Raw genomic sequence first — 26704 nt, forward strand, 5'->3', positions numbered from 1 at the left:
TAAGAACTTATGAATGACCAATAGTTTCGACGATACCAACAAAACAATATTGATTGGGACGGGCAGGTGGTCTAGTGGTCAGGACGTTAGCCGCGAAAGCCGAAGACCCGGGTTCGTCGGCCTTGGCTTTGTCGTTTTCTCTTTCTTGTATAATTTAATATCTATTTCAGTCATAAAACATATTGAACTAATCAATAGTCTAAGGCACGCATTTCATGTAAATTACGGTGAAGTGACCAAGATATTATAGTTCCGGCTACGCTAAATTTGCAATTGTTTTAGACAAAAACTAATCATCATTAGAAATTTAACGTCACATAAAGCAATTAAACAGTATTGGTGACATTGTTTGTCACACATTTCTATCACAAGTATTGTACTTACATAATTTGTTTCAATACTACTTAATTATCAACTTGGATCCCGTTTTCATATGCTTTGTCTCCTTGCTTGCAACAATAATAACCATAATATATGATTATATCTGAGTCCACAATGTGTTTCTTCTGCTCGTATATATCTTAACAAGAATGTATTGTTAGAGTTTAGATCTTAGCAGGTAGGGTAGCTCATATTTCATTAACTTAGGTATTTACGACTTTTACGAGTTACTTTCTGTCACGGTAAGTGTGAAAAAGCTCAAATACTTATTACGAGTAAAATTTGTCGGCTTCAAATGTTGAAAAACTAAAATTATAAGAAATTAGGGCATTCTACCTTAGGGCATTGCACCAATGACTACGGTTCAACAGCAAATAATAATGCCCAGAGTTTTTATTGATTTTTTTTTACACATGAACATTCTGTTTTGTCTATAGAAACGAGACATGGACGCATTTTAATCAATTTACACTTTTATATTATGAAATATTAATATTTAAGTAAGCATGTTGAAGATTATAGGGTCGTATATTGTTGTAAGTAGGTAAGTAGGTAGGTAGGTACTTACTTAGGTACATAAATTATTTCATTATCGTAAGGTACTTCAGATAGCACTAAATTCAAGAAGTTACAACACATCATAGGAATAAAATAGATGACATTCACGATTATTCTATTATTAAAGTTATTCATTATAACTCATAATATACACATGTGGTTTTCATTCAGAAAAGGGTCTTCATATGCAATACGGAACTTTTTATCAGAATTTATATAGACATTTCATATGGGAAGAACTTTGTTGCACTTCAAGGATGGATCTTTGTGAGTTGGAAAGCCACATAGTTGAGCACGAGTGTTTTTATCTTAAAGTGCAGATATCGATCTACGCGTTATTTTATGATAATCAGCTGTTATCTTATCAATTGGTTATGGAAACTTCATATGCGTTTGATTGCAACTTGATATTGTTATTATTAGACATTTTATGCAATCATAATCGACGGTCATGATAATTTTATAGCGCATAGCACCTGTCTATAAAATTTGGAAATCAAATAAAATATAAGTTTTTTTTTTCAATAGCTACAAGACTATGAAGTTATGAAACAAATTCAATACGATTTCGCAGATTCCGAAGATTTCCAAGATTACAAATTAATTTGTTAAGAATAATGTTTGCTTCAAAGATAAAATACTTATATTCAATTTAAAAAAAAAGTAGTGACTTATTAAAACTTATGGAGTATATTCAAGGATCAAATCCCAAGCCCATCGAAGTCGATATTAAAAAAAAAAACTTTCCTTTTCTGAATCCCAAGTCGGAACGCAAGCGACCCCAAAATTACTGGCCGCATTCACCCAGACAAAAGCTAGCACACCCCGACAGCAAAAAAGAAAAGCATTTCCATTCCATCCCCTCCTTCATTTAAATTTCCCGCCCAGCGGGGGCGGCACGATAGGGGCGGCTCACGATTTCCGCAGGACAGGGACGGTGCTCAAAACTTCTACAGAAAAGAACGAGACGGCCTCAGTCCACCTGTTGCGGCTAAGTTTCATATTTTCGTGGGGTTCTTTTTTTTCTTAGACCTGAAGGGCGCGTTCGGCGTTCGATTTTTAAAGATTGACAGAGAATTTTAAATTTAAATTGCAGCGTTCGATTTTTGAAATTGTAAGCGTATCCTCGTTCGCTTTATTGCAATTTGTTTCATAACCGTTACTATGTTATCTATATTGGATTTTAAAGCCATTATTTTACAAAAGATTTTACTAATTGACTTGAAAAACGCTGTATTCTGTATTAAAATTCTTTAAAAAAATATTATGTTCCAAAAATAAAATGAAATAAGTAGGTAAATTTTTCAAACGTTAGTCAAATTTCTGGCTAAGTCATCATCATCCTCCTTGCGTTATCCCGGCATTTGCCACGGCTCATGGGAGCCTGGGGTCCGCTTTGACAACTAATCCCAAGATTTGGCGTAGGCACTGGTTTTTACGAAAGCGACTGCCATCTGACCTTCCAACCCGAAGGGTAACTAGGCCTTATTGGATATAATTAGTCCGGTTTCCTCACGATGTTTTCCTTCACCGAAAAGCGACTGGCAAATATCAAATGACATTTCGTATATAAGTTCAGAAAAACTCATTGGTACGAGCCGGGTTCGAACCCGCGACCTCCGGATCGAAAGTCGCACGCTCTTACCGCTAGGCCACCAGCGCTTCAAATTTCTGGCTAAGTCATTATTGCGAAAGCCTTTACGTAAATGATTTGTTTTTGGATATTTTTTGATAAACCATTTTGTGTAACTAGGCGTCCAATTTTTTTTTAATATTTAGCAGGTTTTCATAAAGACAACAATCACTAAAATAGAACTCGATGGATCCATTTCATTACCATATCACATTTATACCTAACTGTTGACAATGCAAAAGTACAATCGTCGCCAAAAGCGTTAAAAATATTCTTCAAAACACAACAAAAAACTCAATCCCCGCTAGACGTACAGACGCGTACATAACACATCATAAACCATTCCGTAAAAGACAGGGGATGTACCGAAATAAAATTGTTTGTGTTACCGCTTCCTGTCCGGGTTCGATTCCCGCCATGCCACGTGCCATACCGAGAAATATACCAATAAAAATAACTCCGACTATTAAAACTGTTTATCAATCAAATGTGTGAAAAAGGGCGTAAGGGACAGAAATATAGTGGACGTTACGACATTTTAACATAAAGTTTATTTAAAATAAACTTTTCGAAGTTTTAGAACGCACTTCGATCGATATATTAATATTAAAGATTCAGGAGTTTCAATTTACACATACGCTGTTTATAAATAATGAAATCTACTTTTAAAAAGACGTGTCGGTCATATATTATTTGAGGATGGGAATTTTTTTATGCAAAATATTTTTCGTTTAGAATGAATAATGCGCAGTGCAATGAAGTCGCTTAATTGATAGAGATATCTACTTGTGTGGTTTTACTTTCCATTATTAAAAAATATAGTCTGACCGACAAACGGAAAAAGTAAGTGATTAAAAGCTCGGCCACACATGCGCGATTTGATAGCGTAGGCGGAGCGGTAGCGGAGCGCAACGATAGCGGTGCGACGGACGAACGCTGGCGTTGCGCCCAGCGGACGCCGGAGGGAACTACCAAGCGCGGATTGCGAGCGGAATGCCAGCGTTCAGAGTTTTAGCGGAGCTATCAAAACGCTTTATGTGTGGCGGAGGCTTAATAGTAATTTCAATGTAGGTAGACTATTGTTGACAAAAAAACATGTTCACTTCAATTGTTAAATATAGATAGGTACAGTCAACCAATTGGAACCCTAGGCCACTGTAGAACTATGTCATAGTGAAGTTATAAATCAGATTGTAAGAAATCTCTTACTGCTTGTCATTTTGACATCTCCATTTTTGCAGGTGTCCGTTCTTGGATGACGGCAATTGCTTACCATTGGCCGATTCGTCAGTTCGTTTGCCCAATATATCCAAAAAAAACCTGCTTATTTCATGGGTAGCAAACGTCTATAAGTATTATAATACTAGCTTTTACCCGCGGCTTCGCCCGCGTAATAAAAGTATTCTTATTGAAACGTTTACAAAAAATAAGATTTTCATTTGGATCCGTAGGTTTCTTTGTAGGTACATCTGTCCGCGATTATTTCGATTAAGGTAAAGCGGGGCAATTCTCGACTGGAGGGCCATTGTAACTGATCTATTTGCTGTACGGTCCGGTTTTGGCTGACTGTACCTTACACCTATTGTTTTTAAAGAAATTCTTGCAATGATTGTAGAATTGTTACACAGCGACCACAGCGTAGGTAGTAGGTACGAATATGTATGTATTTTACCTTTATAAATATTTATACTGGGGAAACTTCATACAACCCACATAGCCAGTATCTCGACGCTATGGTCGGTAGGGTAAAAAGTACATTTTGCTTATACAAACATAACGTAAACATATAAAAGGCAAGCAAACAACGATCTTCTTACAGCACATTGAATGTAATAGTTATTACGGATGCAGGATACTCGCCGATGCCTACTTACTAATACCTTCCCACTGAGCCACCTGCATTTTACACTGCCTAGATATCGATTGCCGACCGATTATTCCGACCCCAATCCCTATTCTTATCCCCGTCCCTATCTCTATCTTTGTCCTCGTCCCTATCTCTATCTTTGTCCCCGTCCCCGTTCCCGTCCCGTCTCTGTCCCCGTCCCTCCCCTATCCCTATCGCCGTCCCCGTCCCCTATTTTTATCCATATTTCTATCCCTATCCCTATCCCTATTTCTATCCCTATCCCTATTCCGATCCCGATCCCGATCCCGATCCCGATCCAGATCCCTATCCCTATCCCCAGCCCTACCCCCACCCCCACCCCCACCCCTACCCCTATCCCGATCTCGATCCCGATCCCGATCCCGATCCAGATCCCAATCCCAATCCCAATCCCAATCCCAATCCCAATCCCAATCCCAATCCCTATTTTTATCCATATTTCTATCCCTATCCCTATCCCTATTTCTATCCCTATCCCTATCCCGATCCCGATCCAGATCCAGATCCCTATCCCCAGCCCTACCCCCACCCCCACCCCCACCCCCACCCCTACCACTACCCCTACCACTACCCCTGCCCCTACCCCTACCCCTACCCCTACCCCTATCCCTATCCCTATCCCAATCCCAATCCCAATCCCAACCCCAACCCCAACCCCAACCCCAACCCCTACCCCAACCCCAACCCCAACCCCAACCCCAACCCCAACCCCAACCCCAACCCCAACCCCTACCCCTACCCCTACCCCTACCCCTACCCCTACCCCTACCCCTACCCCTACCCCTACCCCTACCCCTATCCCGTTCCCGTCCCGTCCCGTCCCGTCCCGTCCCGTCCCTGTCCCTATCCATGTCCCTGTCCCTGTCCCTGTCCCTGTCCCTGTCCCTGTCCCTGTCCCTGTCCCTGTCCCTGTCCCTGTCCCTGTCCCTGGCCCTGTCCCTGTCCCTGTCCTTGCCCCTGTCAAATTATCATGCTAGGAGGTGAACTTTGAAAAATCCTTTCTTAGTGCTCCTCTAAGGAACTTCCGTGTCAATTTGAAATCTCTTGAACCAGAAGTAAAGATAAAAACTAAAGCTATACTTATGGCTATTTTGGATATTTTAACCCCATTGCACAACAACAGGGGAGAAAATTTCTTTTCCACCTCATTAGATTTTAAAATCGTTATATTTATGGTGATCAGCGACCCGATAAACCATAAAAACGATACCCATATTGTGTTTTTGACTTTACCCCCTTTGCACCCCTTTAGGGGTCAAATTTTCAAAAAACCTGAAACATGTATTTAGTCATAATATGTCTTTAGGAATCCTCCTGTGAAGTTTCGAATAAAATAGTCAAACTAATCTTGTTTCCCCATACAAACTTTGAACCCCCATTTCACCCTTTTAAGAGGAGAATTTTGAAAAATCCTTTCTTAGTGCTCCTCTACGCCATATAAGGAACCTACTCGTATGTGCCAAATTTGAAATCTCTAGGACCAGCGGTTTCGGCTGTGTGTTGATATATCAATCAGTCAGTCAATATCTTCTTTTATATATTTAAATCCCATTGCACCACAACAGGGGAGAAGGTATTTCACTTCCGCCTCGTTAGATTTTAAAAACGTTGTATTTATCGTGATCAGCGACCCGATAAACCATAAAAACGATACCCATATAGATTTTTTGACTTTATCACCCCCTTTTCACCCTTTTAGGGGTTAAATTTTCAAAAAACCTGAAACACGTATTCAGTCATATGTCTTAAGGAATCTTCCTGTGAAGTTTCGAATAAAATAGTCAAACTAATCTTGTTTCCCCATACAAACTTTGAACCCCTTAGGAGGTGAATTGTGGAAAATCCTTTCTTAGTGCTCCTCTATACCATATAAGGAACCTACGTGCCAAATTTGAAATCTCTAGGACCAGCGGTTTCGGCTGTGTGTTGATATATCAGTCAGTCAGTCAATATCTTCTTTTATATATTTTTTTGATATTTAAACCCCATTGCACTACAACAGGGGAGAAGGTATTTCACTTCCGCCTCGTTAGATTTTAAAAACGTTGTATTTATCGTGATCAGCGACCCGATAAACCATAAAAACGATACCCATATAGATTTTTTGACTTTATCACCCCCTTTTCACCATTTTGGGGTTAAATTTTCAAAAAACCTGAAACACGTAGTCAGTCATATGTCTTAAGGAATCTTCCTGTGAAGTTTCGAATAAAATAGTCAATTTAATCTTGTTTCCCCATACAAACTTTGAACCCCATTTGACCCCCTTAGGAGGTGAATTTTGAAAAATCCTTTCTTAGTGCTCCTCTACACTATATAAGGAACCTACGTGCCAAATTTGAAATCTCTAGGACCAGCGGTTTCGGCTGTGCGTTGATATGTCAGTCAGTCAGTCAGTCAGTCAGTCAGTCAGTCAGTCAGCTTCTTCTTTTATATATTTAGATAAACGTCGGCAGTGTTCTAATCGTTAGTAATATAAGTGTTCATCAAAGATAATGCACTTGTGATTAGATATGAAACCGATATAATACGCTCTCCACACTCGCTTTAGTTGTGTAGGTGTGAAATGATAGCGGTTTTGAATTTTACACATACAATATCTGGGCAACCGAGCTTCGCTCGGTTCTGTTTCGTATCCTTGACATGTGTCGCCATCTAGTTCAAAAATGAATAGTACCTACATCGAGCGAAAGAATTCTCAGCCTTAACAACACAACTACTCCACACGAGATGGCGCGCATTTCGCCACAAAAACTCAAATAGTGTATTTTTCTATTCGTTTTAGCCTTGACCTGTGTCGCCATCTAGTGTTTGCAATAAATAGTACTTACATCGACCGAAAGAATTCTGTCTTAACAGTACAACTACTGCACACGAGATGGCGCGCGAAGAAAAACGCATGAAAACTCGAAAATTCGCGTTTTCCGGGACCTAAGGATAAGTTAGACCGATTTTTCACCCCAAAAACCCCCACATAACAAATTTCTGCGAAATCGTTAGAGCGGTTTCCGAGATAGTCAGTGTAAATAAATATATAAATAAATAAATAAATAAATATACAAGAATTGCTCGTTTAAAAGTATAAGATAAGATACGCAGACATACAATCACGTCTGTATCCCATAAAATAAAGGGGTAGGCAAGTGGTGGTTTTTATTATTTAATCAATAAATTCTGCTCTACGAAGAAATGTACCTACTACTAGGTTGTATGTGCGAAAATCGGTAATGATTGCGTTGAAAAAAGGGCCAAACGCACTTATCTAATTTTAAATTATTTATTACATAAATATTAGTAAAATAATGTATGGAAATTATGGAATATATTTCCGGAATAAATTAATTTCATTTCATTCCATTATTTGATAGCAAACGGATTTTGAATGATTGTAATTTAAGAATTAAAATCTTTTCATCACACTCGCACAGTAAATGTGCAATTGCACGCAGGCGGAGCGAGAGTTATAGAAAAATCGTTCTTCCTAGGGAGTCATGAAATTTCTAGCACCGTATTACCTTTTTTGTATTTTTTTTACATTTTTTTTTAATATTTTAAGTGTGCTAAAAACATTGTGTTTAACTCGGGGCGCAAGAATATTGCAAACTCGAGTCTCAAACCGTCACAAATGTCACAATTTAGCTCCTCGCTGCATAATTTAATATAATTGACAATTGACTAGGGTCAATCGCCGATCAGTCCATAATAATAATAAAAAAAATCAAAAATCCACGTGTTTAAAGTCGGTCCTATTTTCTTTTCATTCAAAAAGCTATATCTTTTCACAGTACAAATACGAAACGGCAGCAAAACACGAAAAATCATGTCAAGATCGGTCGATAGCGACAAATTCGCGATCCAAATATTCTAGATACCGATTGCAATTTCACGCTGTAATCTGGAGATATGGACTTGATAAGATTAGCGAGTTTATTTTAGATTCGATGTTTTGCTACAGGCAACGTATCAAAAATATGGATGCGGTAAAAATGCCAAAACGATGTATATCCACAACCTTAACGTATGAGCAATAAAGTCGTATATACATATTTTTGGGTATTTATTTATTACCTTGAAATACATTAAACCTAAATAATGTTGATATTTTGTTGGAATGTCTCAGAAACGATATTTTTTAATATTAATGTTTTCTTACAAATGTAATGTAATTTCTTATAAAAAATCTTACAAATGAAATTTGGTTAAAAAGGAAATATGTGAGTGTGCACGGGAAAACTCCCCACTTTGTCGGTTACCATTAAGGCGAGATTTACTTATATCTATATGAATAAACTGACAAAGCGGCTTTGTAGCAATCGACAAAGTGGGACGTTTTCCCGTGCACACTCATATAGTGAAAAAAAAATCATCCTCCTTCCGTTATCCCGGCATTGGCCAAGGACAATCAGTACAAAAAATAAACGATTTTTTTTTCTTCTACATGTATCAATTTTTTTTATTCGGTTTTACAGACGTTTTTTGTTCTTTAAGGGACTGGCCACATCTAAGAGACGCGTTTCTCGGGGCGCGCAACGGACGTCCGCCCCGAGACACGCGACGCTTAAGTGGGAACGCTGGCTAAGCTTTCCGCATACCGAAACGCTGGGACATTTAGGTGTCTGTGTGCGTAGGCAAATGCACAAACGCTCACGATAACTCTTTCGTAGCTATCTATATCTTGCCTTGCGTATTAGCGCGACAGAGCCAGACTACCTTTCTGCGGCGTTTCGATTTCGATTCGAGTCGCAGAAATGCCATTCGGCTACGGGGCCTTGCATTGTAAGTCCAAATTAATTAAACAAAAACGACGTACCTAAGTCCCATCGCTCTAAGAACCTTTTTATTGAATACTTAGCTTTTGCCGGCTTCGCTCGCGTTAGAAAGAGACAAATAGTAGCCTATGTCACTCTCCATCCCTTCAACTATCTCTACTTAAAAAATCACATCAATTCGTCGCTCCGTTTTGCCGTGAAAGACGGACAAAAAAACAGACACACACTTTCCCATTCATAATATTAGTATGGATGGCACACTCTAACCAAACAGTCATAGCAATGCTAAATACAAACAAATATACATATAATACTAGTAAAACATGGCTAAAAACACTCCCGACTAACTCAGATTTCAGACAAAAAAAACTAAATCTAAATCGGTTCATACGTTCGGGAGCTACGATGCCACAGACAGACACACACACAGACAGACAAACAGACAGACAGACACGTCAAACTTATAACACCCCGTCGTTTTTGCGTCGGGGGTTAAAAAGAAGACACTCAAACTCAACCGTCCGTTACTAAGATAAAATCTAAGACCTTGAAAGTTTTTCTGTCAACGTTTTTTTTGGAAACGTCAATTTTAACGACTCGCTTGTTATACAGTAATGTCAGTAATAGATAGATTATAGTTTAGACTAGGGATGTTACGAATATTTGCATTCGCATTCGCATATGCGAATGATTCGCATTACTTTAAACATTTGCATTGACATTCGCATTCGCTTCAAACGATGCGAATGTTTTGCGAATGCGAATGTGTGCAAGTCGCAGCTTGTTCCTCGCCCGCGCCGGCCGCCCCAATTGCTACTTGTCGACTGTCGACTCGCGCATGCGCAGATAGGTCAAATTCGTACGGCGTGAAGTTCGTACTCGGCATTTTGACCAATAGTAAGCATTTTAAATTTTTTACCTAGCGGGCTGTTGGTGATTGCTTGGTTTTTATTTTGTTTTTTTTTTTTATGAAATTCAGCGATATTCGCATTCGCATTCGCACATTCGCATACTGAATATTCGCATTCGCATTCGCGAATGTGACACATGCGACATTCGTGACATCCCTAGTTTAGACCTATCAGATATTTTATGGTTTTCGTATCAATGAATCTGATTTAAATATAATTATATGATTTACCTTTTATTATATTTTTCAATTCTGTGTTTTTCACGAGTTTTATTGGCTAAGAGAGCATTTTATGACAGTTAAAATTTGTCTAAAACATTCCAGGGTGCCGAAATTTTGTAGTGAAATGCCTCTCAAATGTATTGAATATACAATATACATGGTGGAACAGAAAATTTGACAGAAAAATACGAAGTGTCAAAAGCGGTCCATATAGAATACCTATCAGTGGCGGCTGGTGAAAATTTCTGCTAGGCAACACTGAGCAAAAAAAAAACCCACCTTTACATTAGGTAGTACTTTACTAGTAATCAATTTTAGACAAGCCTGTGGGAATCGGCTTGTATGGATCAGCTGTGCTGCTGGATACAGGATGAAACAGAAAATTTGTCTGAGAAATACTTACCCCCTTCTGTCATGTTGACTTATGTATATGTGAGAAAGGGACAAATTACTTTTTAACTACTCAGTTCAGTAGCTGTAGTAGTAGTAGAGATGCATGGCAGACCGGATCAATGCATTTTTAGAAAAATACAACTTATTAGACAAAAATCAATTTGGTTTCCGAAAGAAACGATCGACCACTCTGGCCGTTTACAACTATATACAACATATCCTAGAAAATATAAAAAACAAAAACTATGCCATAGGTCTGCTGCTGGATCTCTCGAAAGCATACGATCGAGTATCGCACCCAATCTTATTACAAAAATTATATGACATTGGCATCCGAGGTAGCGCATACAAGTGGTTCCAATCATACCTTAAAAATAGACGCCAATTCGTACAAATCGAACACCAATGTAAAAACTCTGGGCATCTGCAAAAAGTGCAATCTAAGTGGCTAACTGTCAATACTTCCATTCCACAAGGCAGCGTACTGGGCTGTGTGCTATTTTTAATTTATATAAACGATCTCCCAAAGACTACCAACCATAAATGCATAGTATTCACTGACGACATCTCTCTTTTATTTAGTCATGATAATAACTCAAATAATTACTCTCACATCAAAGATACGTTTTATAATATATCAGACTGGCTTCTAGATCATAACTTGATAATAAACCGAACAAAAACAAAAATTATACAGTTCAGACCCCATCAAAAGCGACCAACCGACATGACACCACTTCTACAGGACCTAAACATCAATGAAGAATCAGAATGTAAACTACTTGGAATAAAAATCGACAATCATCTTGACTGGAAAAAACACGTAGCCACAGTTAAATCTAAATTATCGTCCTTCTTGTATGCATTCAGTATTTTAAAATCTAACACAAACACCCAGTGCGCCCTTTCGGCGTATTACGCTTATGCACAGTCCTGGCTAAGCTATGGGCTATTGTTGTGGGGCCATAGCTGTGACGCAAATCAGCTTTTTATAACACAAAAAAAATGCATCCGTATCATAGCTAACATTCCCGAGACCGACAGCTGTAAACCACATTTTCAGGCCCTACAGATATTGACCCTTCCTTCTTTGTACATATTAGAAATAAGTACATTTATCAAAAATAACTTAAATCTATTTGAATTTAACAAGAGCGCCCGTCGCAGAGACCAACTCGTCCTCCCAGAGCCGATTTTGGATATATATAAAAGAGGTCCTTACTATAGAGCTATACAAATATACAACAAGCTACCTAACCAGATAAAATGTATCAAAAAAACAAATCTATTTAATACTAAACTCAAAATAATCCTATTAGAAAAAGCATATTATTCTATTCGAGAATACATGGAAGAGACTCAATCACAATAATTATATGTATTAAAAACATATATTTTATTATATACTAGCTTTTACCCGCGGCTTCGCCCGCGTAATAAAAGTATTCTTATTGAAACGTTTACAAAAAATAAGATTTTCATTTGGATCCGTAGGTTTCTTTGTAGGTACATCTGTCCGCGATTATTTCGATTAAGGTAAAGCGGGGCAATTCTCGACTGGGGGGGGGGGGGGGGGGGCATTGTAACTGATCTATTTGCTGTACTGTCAGCCAAGAAAGTGGTTTCCCACTTTTCGACTCTATTGAACGAAAAGTGGTAAACCACTTTTTTGGCTGACTGTACCTTACACATATTACTACTAAATATTTATACTGGGGAAACTTCATACAACCCACATAGCCAGTATCTCGACGCTATGGTCGGTAGGGTAAAAAGTACTTCCTTGCATTATCGCTTACATTTTTTTCCATTTTGCTTATACTTATTGCAAACGTAAACATATAAAAGGCAAGCAAACAACGATCTTCTTACAGCACATTGAATGTAATAGTTATTACGGAAATACGGATGCAGGATACTCGCCGATGCCTACTTACTAATCCCTTCCCACTGAGCCACCTGCATTTTACACTGCCTAGATATCGATTGCCGACCGATTATTCCGACCCCAATCCCTATTCTTATCCCCGTCCCTATCTCTATCCTTGTCCCCGTCCCCGTCCCCGTCCCGTCCCGTCCCTGTCCCCGTCCCTATCCCTATCCCTATCCCTATCCCTATCCCTATCCCTATCCCTATCCCTATCCCTATCCCTATCCCTATCCCTATCCCTATCCCTAACCCTATCCCGTCCCCGTCCCTGTCCCTGTCCCTGTCCCTGTCCCTGTCCCTGTCCTTGCCCCTGTCAAATTATCATGCTAGGAGGTGAACTTTGAAAAATCCTTTCTTAGTGCTCCTCTAAGGAACTTCCGTGTCAATTTGAAATCTCTTGAACCAGAAGTAAAGATGAAAACTAAAGCTATACTTATGGCTATTTTGGATATTTTAACCCCATTGCACAACAACAGGGGAGAAAATCTTTTTTCCACGTCCTTAGATTTTAAAATCGTTGTATTTATCGTGATCACTGATCAGCGACCCGATAAACCATAAAAACGATACCTATATTGTGTTTTTGACTTTACCCCCTTTGCACCCCTTTAGGGGTCAAATTTTCAAAAAACCTGAAACATGAATTTAGTCATATGTCTTTAGGAATCCTCCTGTGAAGTTTCGAATAAAATAATCAAACTAATCTTGTTTCCCCATACAAACTTTGAACCCCCATTTCACCCTTTTAAGAGGAGAATTTTGAAAAATCCTTTCTTAGTGCTCCTCTACACCATATAAGGAACCTATGTGCCAAATTTGATATCTCTAGGACCAGCGGTTTCGGCTGTGTGTTGATATATTATGTCAGTTAGTCAGTCAGTCAGTTTCTTCTTTTATATATTTTTTGATATTTAAACCCAATTGCACTACAACAGGGGAGAAGGTATTTTACTTCCGCCTCGTTAGATTTTAAAAACGTTGTATTTATCGTGATCAGCGACCCAATAAACCGTAAAAACGATACCCATATTAGTTTTGAATTTATCACCCCCTTTTCACCCTTTTAGGGGTTAAATTTTCAAAAAACCTGAAACACGTCTTTATTAGTCATATGTTTTTAGGATCCCTCCTGTGAAGTTTCGAATAAAACAGTGAAACTAACATTGTTTCCCCATACAAACTTTGAACCCCCATTTGACCCCCTTAGGAGGCGAATTTTGAAAAATCCTTTCTTAGTGCTCCTCTACACTATATAAGGAACCTACGTGCCAAATTTGACATCTCTAGGACCAGCGGTTTCGGCTGTGCGTTGATATGTCAGTCAGTCAGTCAATATCTTCTTTTATATATTTTTTTGAGATTTAAACCCCATTGCACCACAACAGGGGAGAAGGTATTTTACTTCCGCCTCGTTAGATTTTAAAAACGTTGTATTTATCGTGATCAGCGACCCGATAAACTATAAAAACGATACCCATATTGATTTTTTGACTTTATCACCCCCTTTTCACCATTTTAGGGGTTAAATTTTCAAAAAACCTGAAACACGTATTCAGTCATATGTCTTAAGGAATCTTCCTGTGAAGTTTCGAATAAAATAGGCAAACTAATCTTGTTTCCCCATACAAACTTTGAACCCCCATTTGACCCCCTTAGGAGGTGAATTTTGAAAATTCCTTTCTTAGTGCTCCTCTACACTATATAAGGAACCTACGTGCCAAATTTGAAATCTCTAGGACCAGCGGTTTCGGCTGTGCGTTGATATGTCAGTCAGTCAGTCAGTCAGTCAGCTTCTTCTTTTATATATTTAGATTTCATTTAGACTAAGCCTAAAAAATATATGTTTGTTTAAATAGTATAAGAAAAATTGCCATACCCTACCAGGGTGCCATGTGATCCCGTGTACCTATACCTATGTAAAGAACTTTGTATACCATGGTTTGCAATAAATGATTATCTTATCTTATCTTATCTAGCTTCTTTTATGAATACGTGTTTAGAAATATTGATTAATAGTGTGTACTCACCATTGAGACGGGCAGGGGATGCGCCCCCCCATTGGGGTAGGGGTAAGGAGCCATGAGGTATCCCATGTTGAAGCCCGCTGGGTGCGGGTCGAATTTACCTGTAAATAAACAAATGTCGTTAATAATTATATTAAAAAGATACAAGAAGAAAAGTTCACGGCGTATGTAAATGCATGACCCTGATAATGATTTATTCAAGTTTGAATTTTGATATACTGTCAATAGTCAAAAATATATGATGTAGGTATATACATCACTATGCATTTAAGGGTTGAAAGAGAAATTACAGCAATATCAAGTTGTCTTTTGCGCATTACAGCCAGACAAAACATTAAAAAAAAAATTTAGAATGCAACTATAATATATGTTTCCGTACTACATGGCAATTTTGTTTAAAAATATTTAAAAAAAACTTGTACATATTTTGTTTAAAAAAGCGCCATTTCAGTCCACCCTGTATGTGAATCTTTCAAAATAAATCACATAAAAACTCTTATAACGAACAGTCAAGAATTACACCTACATATTCTTTTTTACGTCGATTTAAAATACTTAACCGTCTCCACGCCCCACCGAATGCCTAACGATGACTCGTCACGACTCCGACTCGATTGTAATCGATTTCGACTCGATTCTAATCGATTCTGACCCGTAATCGGTTTGGTCACACGTTGTTATTGTAATGGGTTAATACTGGCCGGTTTTGGTGTTGTGGTTTGTTCTCAGATTTTTTAAATTTTCGTTTAGTCATATTTCCTATTACAGATAGATTTTTAAGAATTCGTTTGATTTGAAGATTTGAAGTGAGGATGAACTTTGATCTAAGATGAGCTCTAAAGATGAGTAAGGTAAATAGTAAAGGACATGTTAGTGTTAGAAAAGTAGAAGAGTGGGGAGTGCTTAGCAGTGGGCGATAAAGGTCTGATATGATGATGATGAGTGTCAAAAAGAAGCAAAGGTTAACAAGCAAATAAATATTTGTAATACTGCAAAATCAAAATTAAACACCTTATTCCTTCATAAACCCAAAAATACACATCACTCTGACAAGTTTTAAACGATTTCAACCTCGTTTCTTATACGATAATGAATTTCAATGCACATGCCCCGTACTAAATATAGGCAGTACAGTCGGCGCCGAGTTAAAAATATGGGTACAGTCAGCGGAATAAATCCCTCCGCGAGGGGAGAAATTATAGGACGAGGAGTCATTTGCTCGAGTAATTGCGCGCGCAGCGGCGCAGTGGGTAGTTTTGAGACAGTAGTGTGTAGTGTTACTTGAAATCTTGTGTGTTTTCGAAGAAAGAAGAAAGCGAACGAAAAATAATTTGAATGATTCACGGTTATTTTCATTAGACTTATATTGTTTTCCGTGATGATCATGTTAAAGACTGTATCGTTAAGTATGAAGACAACTTTGAGTAGCCGTATTTATTTGCTATTATTTTTTTTTCTTATAACAAGACATGGGCTTAATAAGGCACATAATAAGGTACACATTTTGTCCTAGAAACTCGACGTAAAGCATATGGTTTAGACAGTATTGACTTAATCCTCCCGAGTACCAATTACGATTCCGGACAAATGCTACTAGAAAATTCACAAAGTGCGTAAAAGACGATACGATTGTGAAAAAAATTGTACGGTGCGAACCTCAACGACACATGATCCACAAAGCAGAATATCTGGACATAGTCTAGCCACTGTTATTTTAAAAATATAAAGTTCAGGATCTGTGTATGGCGGTCATTTAGAGAATGTGGCATGGTGCTTACTCTAACTCCGACTTTGATGTCGAATTTGACTATCATACACTGTTTATATCGATCTGGTTTAGGCACTGTTCAAACACCACGAATATCAATTAGACTTTGGCCTTAGGCTAATTTTTTTATCTGTTTCTCTTATCCTGCTCTCATCAAAGATTTACGGCAATCCGGAACGTTGCTCAAAAATGCGTTTTTTTTAATTATATAAATTAACCGCATTCATTCTGCAAGTACCCAATTGAAAAACCACGAAGAGGACTCTTAAAGAATATATTTTAGCAGCATATTAACCTTTGTTTGTTGAAATCGTACAAAGAGTCATTGAAATATTCTCAAATTAAGCCAGATAGGGGTTGTCCGAAATTTATTTGCTAGACCTTAATGAAAGTACCATAAAGTCCCTAAAATAAAAAAAATATCAGACCTTCTTATATTAAATAGTGCTTACCAATACCTTCAGATCATACTCTCGGAACATAATAATACAAAATTATGCACATGTCAACATTTAGACGAGGTTTGTTTTGTCCTTATACTTAACGATACAGTCCTTACATGACAAAACCAACAAGGTAATCGCGGTACAAATGCCAAGGTGCAAATGTTGTAATATAAGTCTAAAGAATAAATTTATTGCCACAACACAACACCCAGTGGATATTAAAACAAAATTATATAAGTTACTTAATCTATAAAAAAATTTACCCCCCAAAAGTGGCCCCTATAATTAAATTTTATTTAATTAAATTACATGTCCGTCTTTGGGTCACAGGTTTACATATGTGTACCAAATTTCAAGTAAATCGGTCCAGTAGTTTCGGAGAAATCGGCTGTGACAGAGGGACAGACAGACACACTAGTGATCCTATAAGGGTTCCGTTTTTCCTCTTAGAGGTACGGAACCCTAAAAACGAGTATAATACTGCTTTGCACTTTTTGTCAACAATATTTGGGACCCTATAAGACCGTTACACGTTTCACGTTATCTGGTCCGATATCAGATGTCGGAAGGATTTCAATAGAGGTAGAAAAAATCCAAGATGACGCCTCTAATGTAGGGGATATCAGTCCGACATCCGATATCGGATCGGATAATGTGAAAACGTACCAAGGCGTTAAAGTTCTGTTAGTCTGATTGCATAAATAGTCCTCCATGTGGTGTCAGAACTGTGTGATAACGACGAACTTTGCAGGCTTTGCAGCCGATGAGCGAGTACACACTATGTACAATAAAGCTGGGGCTGGTCATTAATTTGTGTGTTTGTACATACAAATGAATCCCCAAAAGAAATCAATAGATTTATTTTATATTCTTATACCTTGCTTATGCAAGTTATGCAACGCATTGATGCGACTACAATTTTACCCATAACAAAGTTTTTCAGTAACTTAATGAGTCAGTTCAGTTTCTTACTTTTAAAGTAAGTTATAACTGGGATAACACTTCAGCCAGAATTTCGTGGAGTACCGTACTGTTCGCAACATGTCAACTGCGCTAACGCAAAGTGTGAGCGTTTTCGGTACCTCTCATTTCGCGGCTCCAGAGGACCTAAATGCCTGCTTTTTGTCTAGTACTCGAGAAATTTGCATTTTGTAAAGTACCGTACTGTTCGGACCCTGTCACCTGCGTTCGCAAAGTGTGAACGTTATTCGGTTACTCTCATTCAGATAACTATTGCCAGTTATTTTTTGTAGAAGTTTGCATTTTGTAAACTACCGTACTGTTTGGACCCTGTCGACTGCGTTCGCCGCAAAGTGTGAGCGTTTTTGGTAACTCTCATAACTCGGTTCTAGAGGACTAATACCGGCTTTTTGTTTTACTTGTACTTGTGAAAGTTGGATTTTTACGCTGTGTGTCTGGGGGTGTTAATCTCAAAATCTGTTTGGTTTGAGGAGTAAGAACGAAAAAAAGAATTTGATTGATTTTCGGGCATTTATAGAAGACGTTATTTCTGACACATATGTTAACACATTTGTATTTTTTAGTACGTATAGAACACACACGATTAATATAATAAGAAACCTCTTGCTTTTTAAGATTTTTATTCATTTTTAGATCTATGAGTAGGTTTCTAGATTTAAAAAAAACGAATAAAAAAAAACTCCACCTACACCTTTCAAACGTTTTCTTATAAGTATGTAATTAATAAGCGACAGTTCCCTCATTTTCAGAAATCTTAGAAAATGCACTTAAACTCGTATATTGATTGTCTCAAACATATCAAACCATCCCTACGCATCAAACATCTAAGTTATCTTTAATCAAATTCGATCCAAGTTATCCGTAACACGATTCAACTCGGAATTGAACCGGTAGCCCCGAATTCGAGCCGAGTAACATGCTCCGTCAATATTTGCTTAGGCCACCGCCGGAGTTCCGAGAACTAAGTCTGGCTATTCGAGTCTTGTACAGACAGCAACCAAGCTGTGAATACAAAGTGCCAAAATATGTAAACACATCATCATGTACAGGCAATAAAGTTCTGTATACATATTTTTTTGGCTGTATTCACAGCTTGGTTGCTGACTGTACAGTCAAACAAGCAGGCAACAATATATAGACTCAGCTGTAATAGTACTGACACAGACTACGAGAGAACGATAGGACAGAAGAAACGCCGCTTCTTCATAAGACCGTGGGTTGTGTTCTGAGGAACTGTTTGATGCCAACGTTCTTGATGCCAACGTTCACTTTTCATAATCGCACCGCTCGCCATCGACAGGGCGCTCATCCACACACCTTGCAACCTAAATGGTCGCGCACCGTGCGGTTTCAGAGGAATTTCCACCCGCGGACGCTCCGGCCGTGGAATGAGTTCCCTGCCGAGGTATTTCCGATGAACTACAGTATGGGGTTCTTCAAAAAAGGAGTTTACAAGTTTCTAATGGGTCGGCAATGCGTATGTGACAACCCTTGAGTTGCAGGCGTCCATAGGTTACGGTGACCGCTTTCCATCAGGCGGACCTTATATCTGTTTGCCACCGACGTGGTATAAAAATAAAAAAACCGTACCGTAGTCTGAGATTCCCTAAAAATATAGCTTAGTTATACGAGTACATACGGGAATTCTTCAATAATAACACTCAGAGTATATTTAGCATTGCCGTGTCCCCAACTCCCCATGTTTGATTTTTTCAACTCAATCAGCAATATCTCCAACAGAGGCTTTACCGCGAACACTGACGTAATTTTTGCTATCATTCCTAATAAATTGTTTATAGATTAAACCTCAACATGTGCAAGTTAAAAACTAAATTAAACCCTTAATGAAACTTGAAAACCGTACTTTTACTGGGGTTATGTAAAAATAGTTTGGCATCTCTTGGGCTAGTCTACCTGTGCACAATGTCACTGTGACGGGTCATTTATGGGACACCCTGTATGTTTTTTAATACTTGTAGCAAAGAGGATCGAGTATTATAGAGAGTTGCTGTCAAAGTGAAATGTGTAATCACAGTCCACAGACTGCCATCTCTCGACACAAGCTTAAAACTTTTGAACCTCAGTTATGACAATTTGGCTCATATTCTTAGCTTGATATGTGTTAATATTATTATTAGCGCCATCTAGCCGAGCGTTCCCTAAAGGTGTAACGCCATCTTGGCCACCGTACCTTTTTAGGGTTCCGTAGCCAAAATGGCAAAAACGGAACCCTTATAGTTTCGTCATGTCCGTCTGTCCGTCTGTCCGTCTGTCCGTCTGTCCGTCTGTCACAGCCGATTTACTCGGAAACTATAAGTACTACAGTGATGAAATTTGATGGGAATATGTGTTGTATGAACCGCTACAAAATTATGACACTAAATAGTAAAAAAGAATTGGGGGTGGGGCCCCCCATACATGTAACTGAGGGATGAAAATTTTTTTTTCGATGTACATACCCGTGTGGGGTATCAATGGAAAGGTCTTTTAAAATGATATAAAGTTTTCTAAAAAACATTTTTCTTAAAGTGAACGGTTTTTGAGATATCAGCTCTCAAAGTCGTAAAAAGTATGTCCCCCCCTCTATTTTTATAACTACGGGGTATAAAATTCTAAAAAAAATAGAGGTGATGCATGCTAATTAACTCTTTCAACGATTTTTGGTTTGATCAAAGTATCTCTTATAGTTTTTGAGATAGGTTGATTTAACTGTAATTTTGTAGGCTCCATTCACCAGGTGTATAAATTGACATAATAAGTTTATTATATTTGCTGCTACGGAACCCTTTGTGCGCGAGCCCGACTCGCACTTGGCCGGTTTTTTTCTCTATGGCTTTGAGGTACGTTTTTTTCTTAGACTTTATCCATCTATACGGAGTTACATATGTCTTTGCTTGTAGGTATGTAAAACGTAAGGTAATATGTCACAGATACAATGACTGTTTACCTTTCGACCCACCGTATGCTTGTTGTTCATCAACTTGGTATAATAAATATAACGAACTAAAACTTCTAAGGTATTTTAACAGGTTTTTGACTCATTTCAGTTAAAACTAAATTTAGTATGCAATTTAATAATTTCGATGTCAATCAACTAAAACCATCAATCATGTGCGGTAATTATTTAGATTGGTAATTAGATTTCTAGGAACTGTTGGGATAATTAAGTAGGTATAGGTATTTACGTGGAAAATGTTTGCAAACTAGTATTATTACTATTTATACAGGATGCTTTAGTTTTAAAATATATATAAACTAATCAAAAAGACTTCCGCGAGCTGTAATAATAAGTAAAATTTATAGACTAATCACAATGAAATAAAGATAGGATTAGAGTTATAAACTTAATGAAAAAAAAAAAAACTGAACACACTGTGCCGTATCCTAAAAAATATACTTACAAGAAGTGAAGTTTACTTGAACTTTTTCTGCAATTCCAGTTGTGTCTGATGACTAAAGCACACAAAATATCAAAGCATATAATTTACTATATCCCGGCCAAACGAAATCTACCTGAGCTACCCAGGTGGTCGGCATGTCTATCTCTATCGCACTTTAGTAATACTTGATAAGAGTGAATGACAAAACATGATAGTTATATTATATGAGTCAGTGTGTGCGGTGAGTAGAAATTTACATTAAACTAGCTTTTGACCGCGGCATCGTCGCGTTAAATTTGAAAATTGAGTAATGCTCCGTACACTTCCCCCCCCCCTTCCCCCTTTTTGGAATGTAGGGGGTTAGAAAGACATAAAAAGTAGCCTATCTCTCTATCCCTTCAACTATCTCGTCTTAAAAAATCACGTCAATTCGTCACTGTTTTGCCGTGAAAGACGGACAAACAAACAGACACACACACACTTTCCCATTTATAATATTAGTATGGATTATTTCGGCGATGGTAATGTTTTTAATATAGGGGTAAAATATACAGAGAATGACGCAAATTGATATGTTTGTGAAAACGATAGTGATTTAATGGGAGTCGGCAATTTTAACGACATATAATATTATGAGAATATAATTATGATATGATAAACAAATTATATTTTAAATAACTTAATTAAGTTTCATTTACTTACCTACATTACGGCACAGAATAAATAACTAACGTACAGAACCGACACTTCCTACAAAACCGAAGTTTGACATCAGTTCAAGGTCGAATCTTATTGTCTCTTTCTAAACCTTTCGGCTATTTAAGGTTATCAAAAATCAAGTAATTATCTTATCTGTGGTAGCACGCAGTGGCACGTCAATTTGTGCCATTTCTAATTATTGCTACGTAGCAATGGAAGCCAGACGCAGCCGGAATCGTCCAATTAATATACAAATGTGTCCAAACATTTCCCATCATATCAAGCTAACATTCATCAATGGGATGATTTCATTAAGCCGTTTTGGAACGTTAAGTTAGTAAAACCTGATTCTTCATAACAATCTAAAACAACTCGTGAATGCATCTCCAGTTCCAATTAGAAACACGATATGGTGGCGGGACACGCTTTGGACGGAGCGGGAAGCGGAGCTGATAGCTAGCGGAGCGAACGGAACTGTGATATACCGAAGACAAGCGGAAAATGGATTTCGGAAATAGGCGACCCGAAACTAAATGTTGTAAAGTCTGACTAGAAATTTATGTTTAGAACTACTTCATAGTATACTGATTACTGAAATGACTCAAATGACACCACATACATCAGAACAGCAACGTCCTCTAGACAATAGTCATATATTTCAGGTCACGCTGTATATCGTCACTACTTTTAAAAATCTCGTATCTCACGCTGCTCCTCAAAGTTAAAACGCAGTAAGTCTATATGCATTCCATACATACCTACTACAATTTTCTTTTCATTGACAGACGAAGATACAAGTTTTTTTTTAAGTAGTGACGATATGTGTGTGTCTGATAAGTACATTCTAGCACGGGAAGATGTAATGATGTTGTGAGCATGGCGAATGAGATAAGATAAAGTTGACCCTTAAATGCATGGCTTTGACAAAGATTTATTCAAAATTTGAATTTTGACTTGACACGCTGTCAATGAAGTCAAAAGTGCATGATGCATATAACACATCACTATGCATTTAAGGGTTGAAGGGAAGCTGAACAACACCAAAAAGTGGTATACATAGTTAGGAGAGACAGCCATATAGAATTTGAATGCATGACCTTGACAAAGATTTATTCAAATTTGATTTTTGACACGCTGTCAATGGAGTCAAAAGTGCATGATGCATACATCACTATGCATTTAAGGGTTAAGAAGGGAAGCTGAACAACACCAAAAATAGAATTTGAAGTATTTGAATAAACAAAATTCGTTTGTAGGGTCCCGTACCAAAAGGAGGCCTTATAGTGTTTAATGTTTGATCGAAAACTCTAAATTACCAAATCACACTAATACACTGATTAGGTCAAAGACGATACAAATAATTTCCACGATATTTGCTAAAATAAATAAGTAAATAAGTTAAAGTCTAACCGCTAACTACTCCTCAAAGACCCCAGCCTTAGTTAATCATGAGCCGACGCAACCATTAGCGCGTTGAAGCGAGACGCAAGACAAATAAGCGCCAGATAATGAGCGTGCGAGCGAGATAGACTGACAGGCTCGAGTTCCTATAATAATAGAATTGCTTGTAAAGGTAAGGTAATGGTGTCAGGTGGTAACCGACAGGTCTAGTTATATTGGGACACCTGTGACTAAAATTAGGATATAGAATTTATTAGAGTTAAAGTTAAATAGTGTGTGTATAATAAGTTTGTACTCCATTAATTTTTCACTGATTTTCTTAATATAAGATTCCTTTAAAGTTTTTAGGTACGAACTTGCATGGAGAAATTATGAATGAGTTAATTGAAAAATTCGCCATGCACTTTTACAGCTCGCTGTAAAATGTCAATATACGAGTCCTACGCCAATAAATAAGTAACAAAGCATCCACAAATATGACAAATTAACTAAGGTACAGCGGGGCAAATCTCGACTGGGGGGCAAATGTAACGGGTCCATTTTTTTCATGTTTTACAATGTTTGCATTATTAAATAGAGTGTCCACCGGTTATATATGGTAGGCGTGTTCAGTGGAGATATGTAGAACTCAACATCATAATGTAATAACGGAAAAAATGTATCAGTTACAATTGGCCCCCAGTCGAGATTTGACCCGCTGTACGAATTACAATGCAATAAGGTGAAAAAATGAATACATCTCTTTGTAGTCGACTGTACCTTACAATATTTTTGATTTTTCTATCCAAAGTCTTTCCACGTATTTCATGGACAGAAAAGTGATATATCATGATTATCATGAATCATGATAGTATTAAAATATGAAAAAGTAGCTCAAACGAATTTTCAGTACAGATGGTGTTTTTTTTAAGCACTAGTGCGAGAAGTGGTTCATTATATGCCATGTCGAAACTTCTGAGGCTCATCTGTACTGAAAAACGTCGTACGATACACGTGCAAAAAGGAAATTTGTAATTCTTTTTTACGCACTTGTATCGTAATGTACTATTATTTGTATGTTCTGATAATTTTTTCCTATTTTACCCGTCACCTTTTGAGTCCAACTGTATATCATTTTCGAAATGACCGATTCCATTAGGGTGTGAACACTAGCGTTTACAGATTGACACGGTGCCAAGCATCAGACGTCATTTGTCGATGCGCGATAACAGACGAAAATGAATCTGAATGCATGAATGAGCCGAATGAGGTTGCAAAAATAAATAAAGTATAATAAAAAAAAAAAAAAATTTTTAAATTTAAAATTTACTTAAACTGTTTATTTCAAAAAGTAATTATTACAAATTCTTAAGCCTAGTAATAATCTTTAATATCTAAGATTGTCTTAACTAGGACAATAGCAGAGGAATATAGCCCCTGTTCTTATTTCTTAATGTTTATTATTAATATTATTATATATATATACTATATCATTGCTTGTTAATCATCATCAATATTATTTTGCATTTCTTTTCTTATAATATGTCTTATTTTAATAGGTTTATTATCTATGTCTTGTAATACTTTGTTAGGAAAGCTGTTTAGAGTAGTTGGTAGGTATGAAGTCCAGACTCTGTTGCCATATTCGTTATTCGTTTTTGGGACTCTGAAATGTGGTTCGTTCGGCAAGTGTCGGAGGTTGGTCGGTCTTTTGTATCTATCCAGCTTTCCTAATTCGTCTTTATATTCTAAAATCACAGCCAGTTTAACTTTATTATATATACTTAATACTCTACAATGTTGGAATAGTTTTTCATAGTTGTGCTTATATTTATGTTTTATTTTTAATGGAACTATAGTTTTCAGTATTCTTATTTGTAAGTTGTAAATTCTGTGCAGATAAGTATTAAATGTACGTCCGTAACTAGATACTCCGTAATTGATTATGGAGTCGGCAAGGGCCATATATAACAAGCGGAGTGTGGTGTATGGCATTCTATGTTTAAGTATGCTGAAGTTGCTGAGGATCGCTCTAAGTCTGTTGCATACCTGATCGATATGAGGTCCCCAGTTGAATTTGCTATCAATTTTTAAGCCAAGGTACGTATGGGTTTCAATTACCTCTAATGAATCACATTTACAATGTGATGAACGAGAGTGCATACATGAATGTTCGTGGGCTATAATTCTGGGAGTGGAATTAACCTTTATATACGGTGAATGAATATACATTATTTTTGTTTTATTGTAGTTTAGGGATAGTCCTACGTCATGAGCCCATTGACACAATTTATCAAATTCGCTTTGCATTTGACACTCTGCATTCTTTACATTAGTATTTGCTGTAATTAGGCAAGTGTCATCAGCAAACTGGTATACAGAGGCATTTTGAAATATGTTATTCATATCATTTACGTATATTAAATATTCGGTAGGCCCTAATATGGATCCTTGCGCTGTTCCATGATAGGATTCTAAGAGTTCACTTTGCTCTCCTGCTATACTGACAGTGTTAGATCTTCCTAAATGGTAGTTTTTGAACCAGTTTAGTGTTGGCCCCTGTATGCCATTTTGGTGAAACTTTTCATAAAGAGTTTTATGATTTAGAGTGTCAAATGCTTTGCTAAAGTCTATGAGTACAACTATTACATGTTTTTTGTCATTAAGGTGTTTATTTATCTCGTCAGTAAATTGTGCCAATAGTTGTGTAGTGTTTTTCCTTTTTGGAACCCAAATTGTTTTTTTCATGAATTATGCTGTTGCTTGATAAGAAATCATTTACTTTTTTTCCAATATATTTCTCAATTATTTTATCTATAGTCGAAAGAATTGTAATTGGTCTATAATTATTGGTATCGGTATAGCTTCCTTTTTTGTGTATGGGTCGAATTAATCCTATTTTTAACTTGTCTGGAAATTCAGAATGTAATATGCACTGGTTTGTTAGATGTGTAAGTACTGGCGTAATTTCTTTAGTGATAAATTTAATATCTTTTACTCGTATGCGGTCAGATCCTGCACTTTTTTTTCGTTGAGGTTACTAATAATTTTGTGCATTGTACATACATACAATCACGCCTGTGTCCCATGAAGGGGTAGACAGAGCACATAAACTACTCAAGTTTCAGTGCCACTCTCGGCAAATAAGGGGCTGAAAGAAAACGAAACTGTGACATCGCAGTTTGTGCATTGTGTGTTGATTTATTTTATTATTTTTTAATGATATCTTAGGCGTATTTTTGTAAGTATTCTTATCAAGCAACGGCACACCGCACGAGCTCAATACCTTCGCAACATTACATTCAAAGTCCCGAGCAAACTTATTAGATAGATCCTTGGCTT

General features: G+C 37.4%; 1 protein-coding gene across 4 annotated transcripts in view; it reads right to left on the bottom strand.

Moving 5' to 3' along the window:
- LOC125237359 (protein pangolin, isoforms A/H/I/S) overlaps positions 1-26704 on the bottom strand; it is a 257665-nt gene that overhangs the window by 122049 nt on the left and 108912 nt on the right. For all 4 annotated transcript variants that reach the window (XM_048144361.1, XM_048144360.1, XM_048144363.1 and 1 more), the window contains one exon: positions 14712-14809. In XM_048144361.1, the coding sequence (XP_048000318.1) occupies positions 14712-14809 (98 nt within the window). The remainder of the gene's footprint in view (positions 1-14711; positions 14810-26704) is intronic.

Source organism: Leguminivora glycinivorella, chromosome 21 (genome assembly GCF_023078275.1).
Source record: "Leguminivora glycinivorella isolate SPB_JAAS2020 chromosome 21, LegGlyc_1.1, whole genome shotgun sequence".
Lineage (NCBI taxonomy): Eukaryota > Metazoa > Arthropoda > Insecta > Lepidoptera > Tortricidae > Leguminivora > Leguminivora glycinivorella.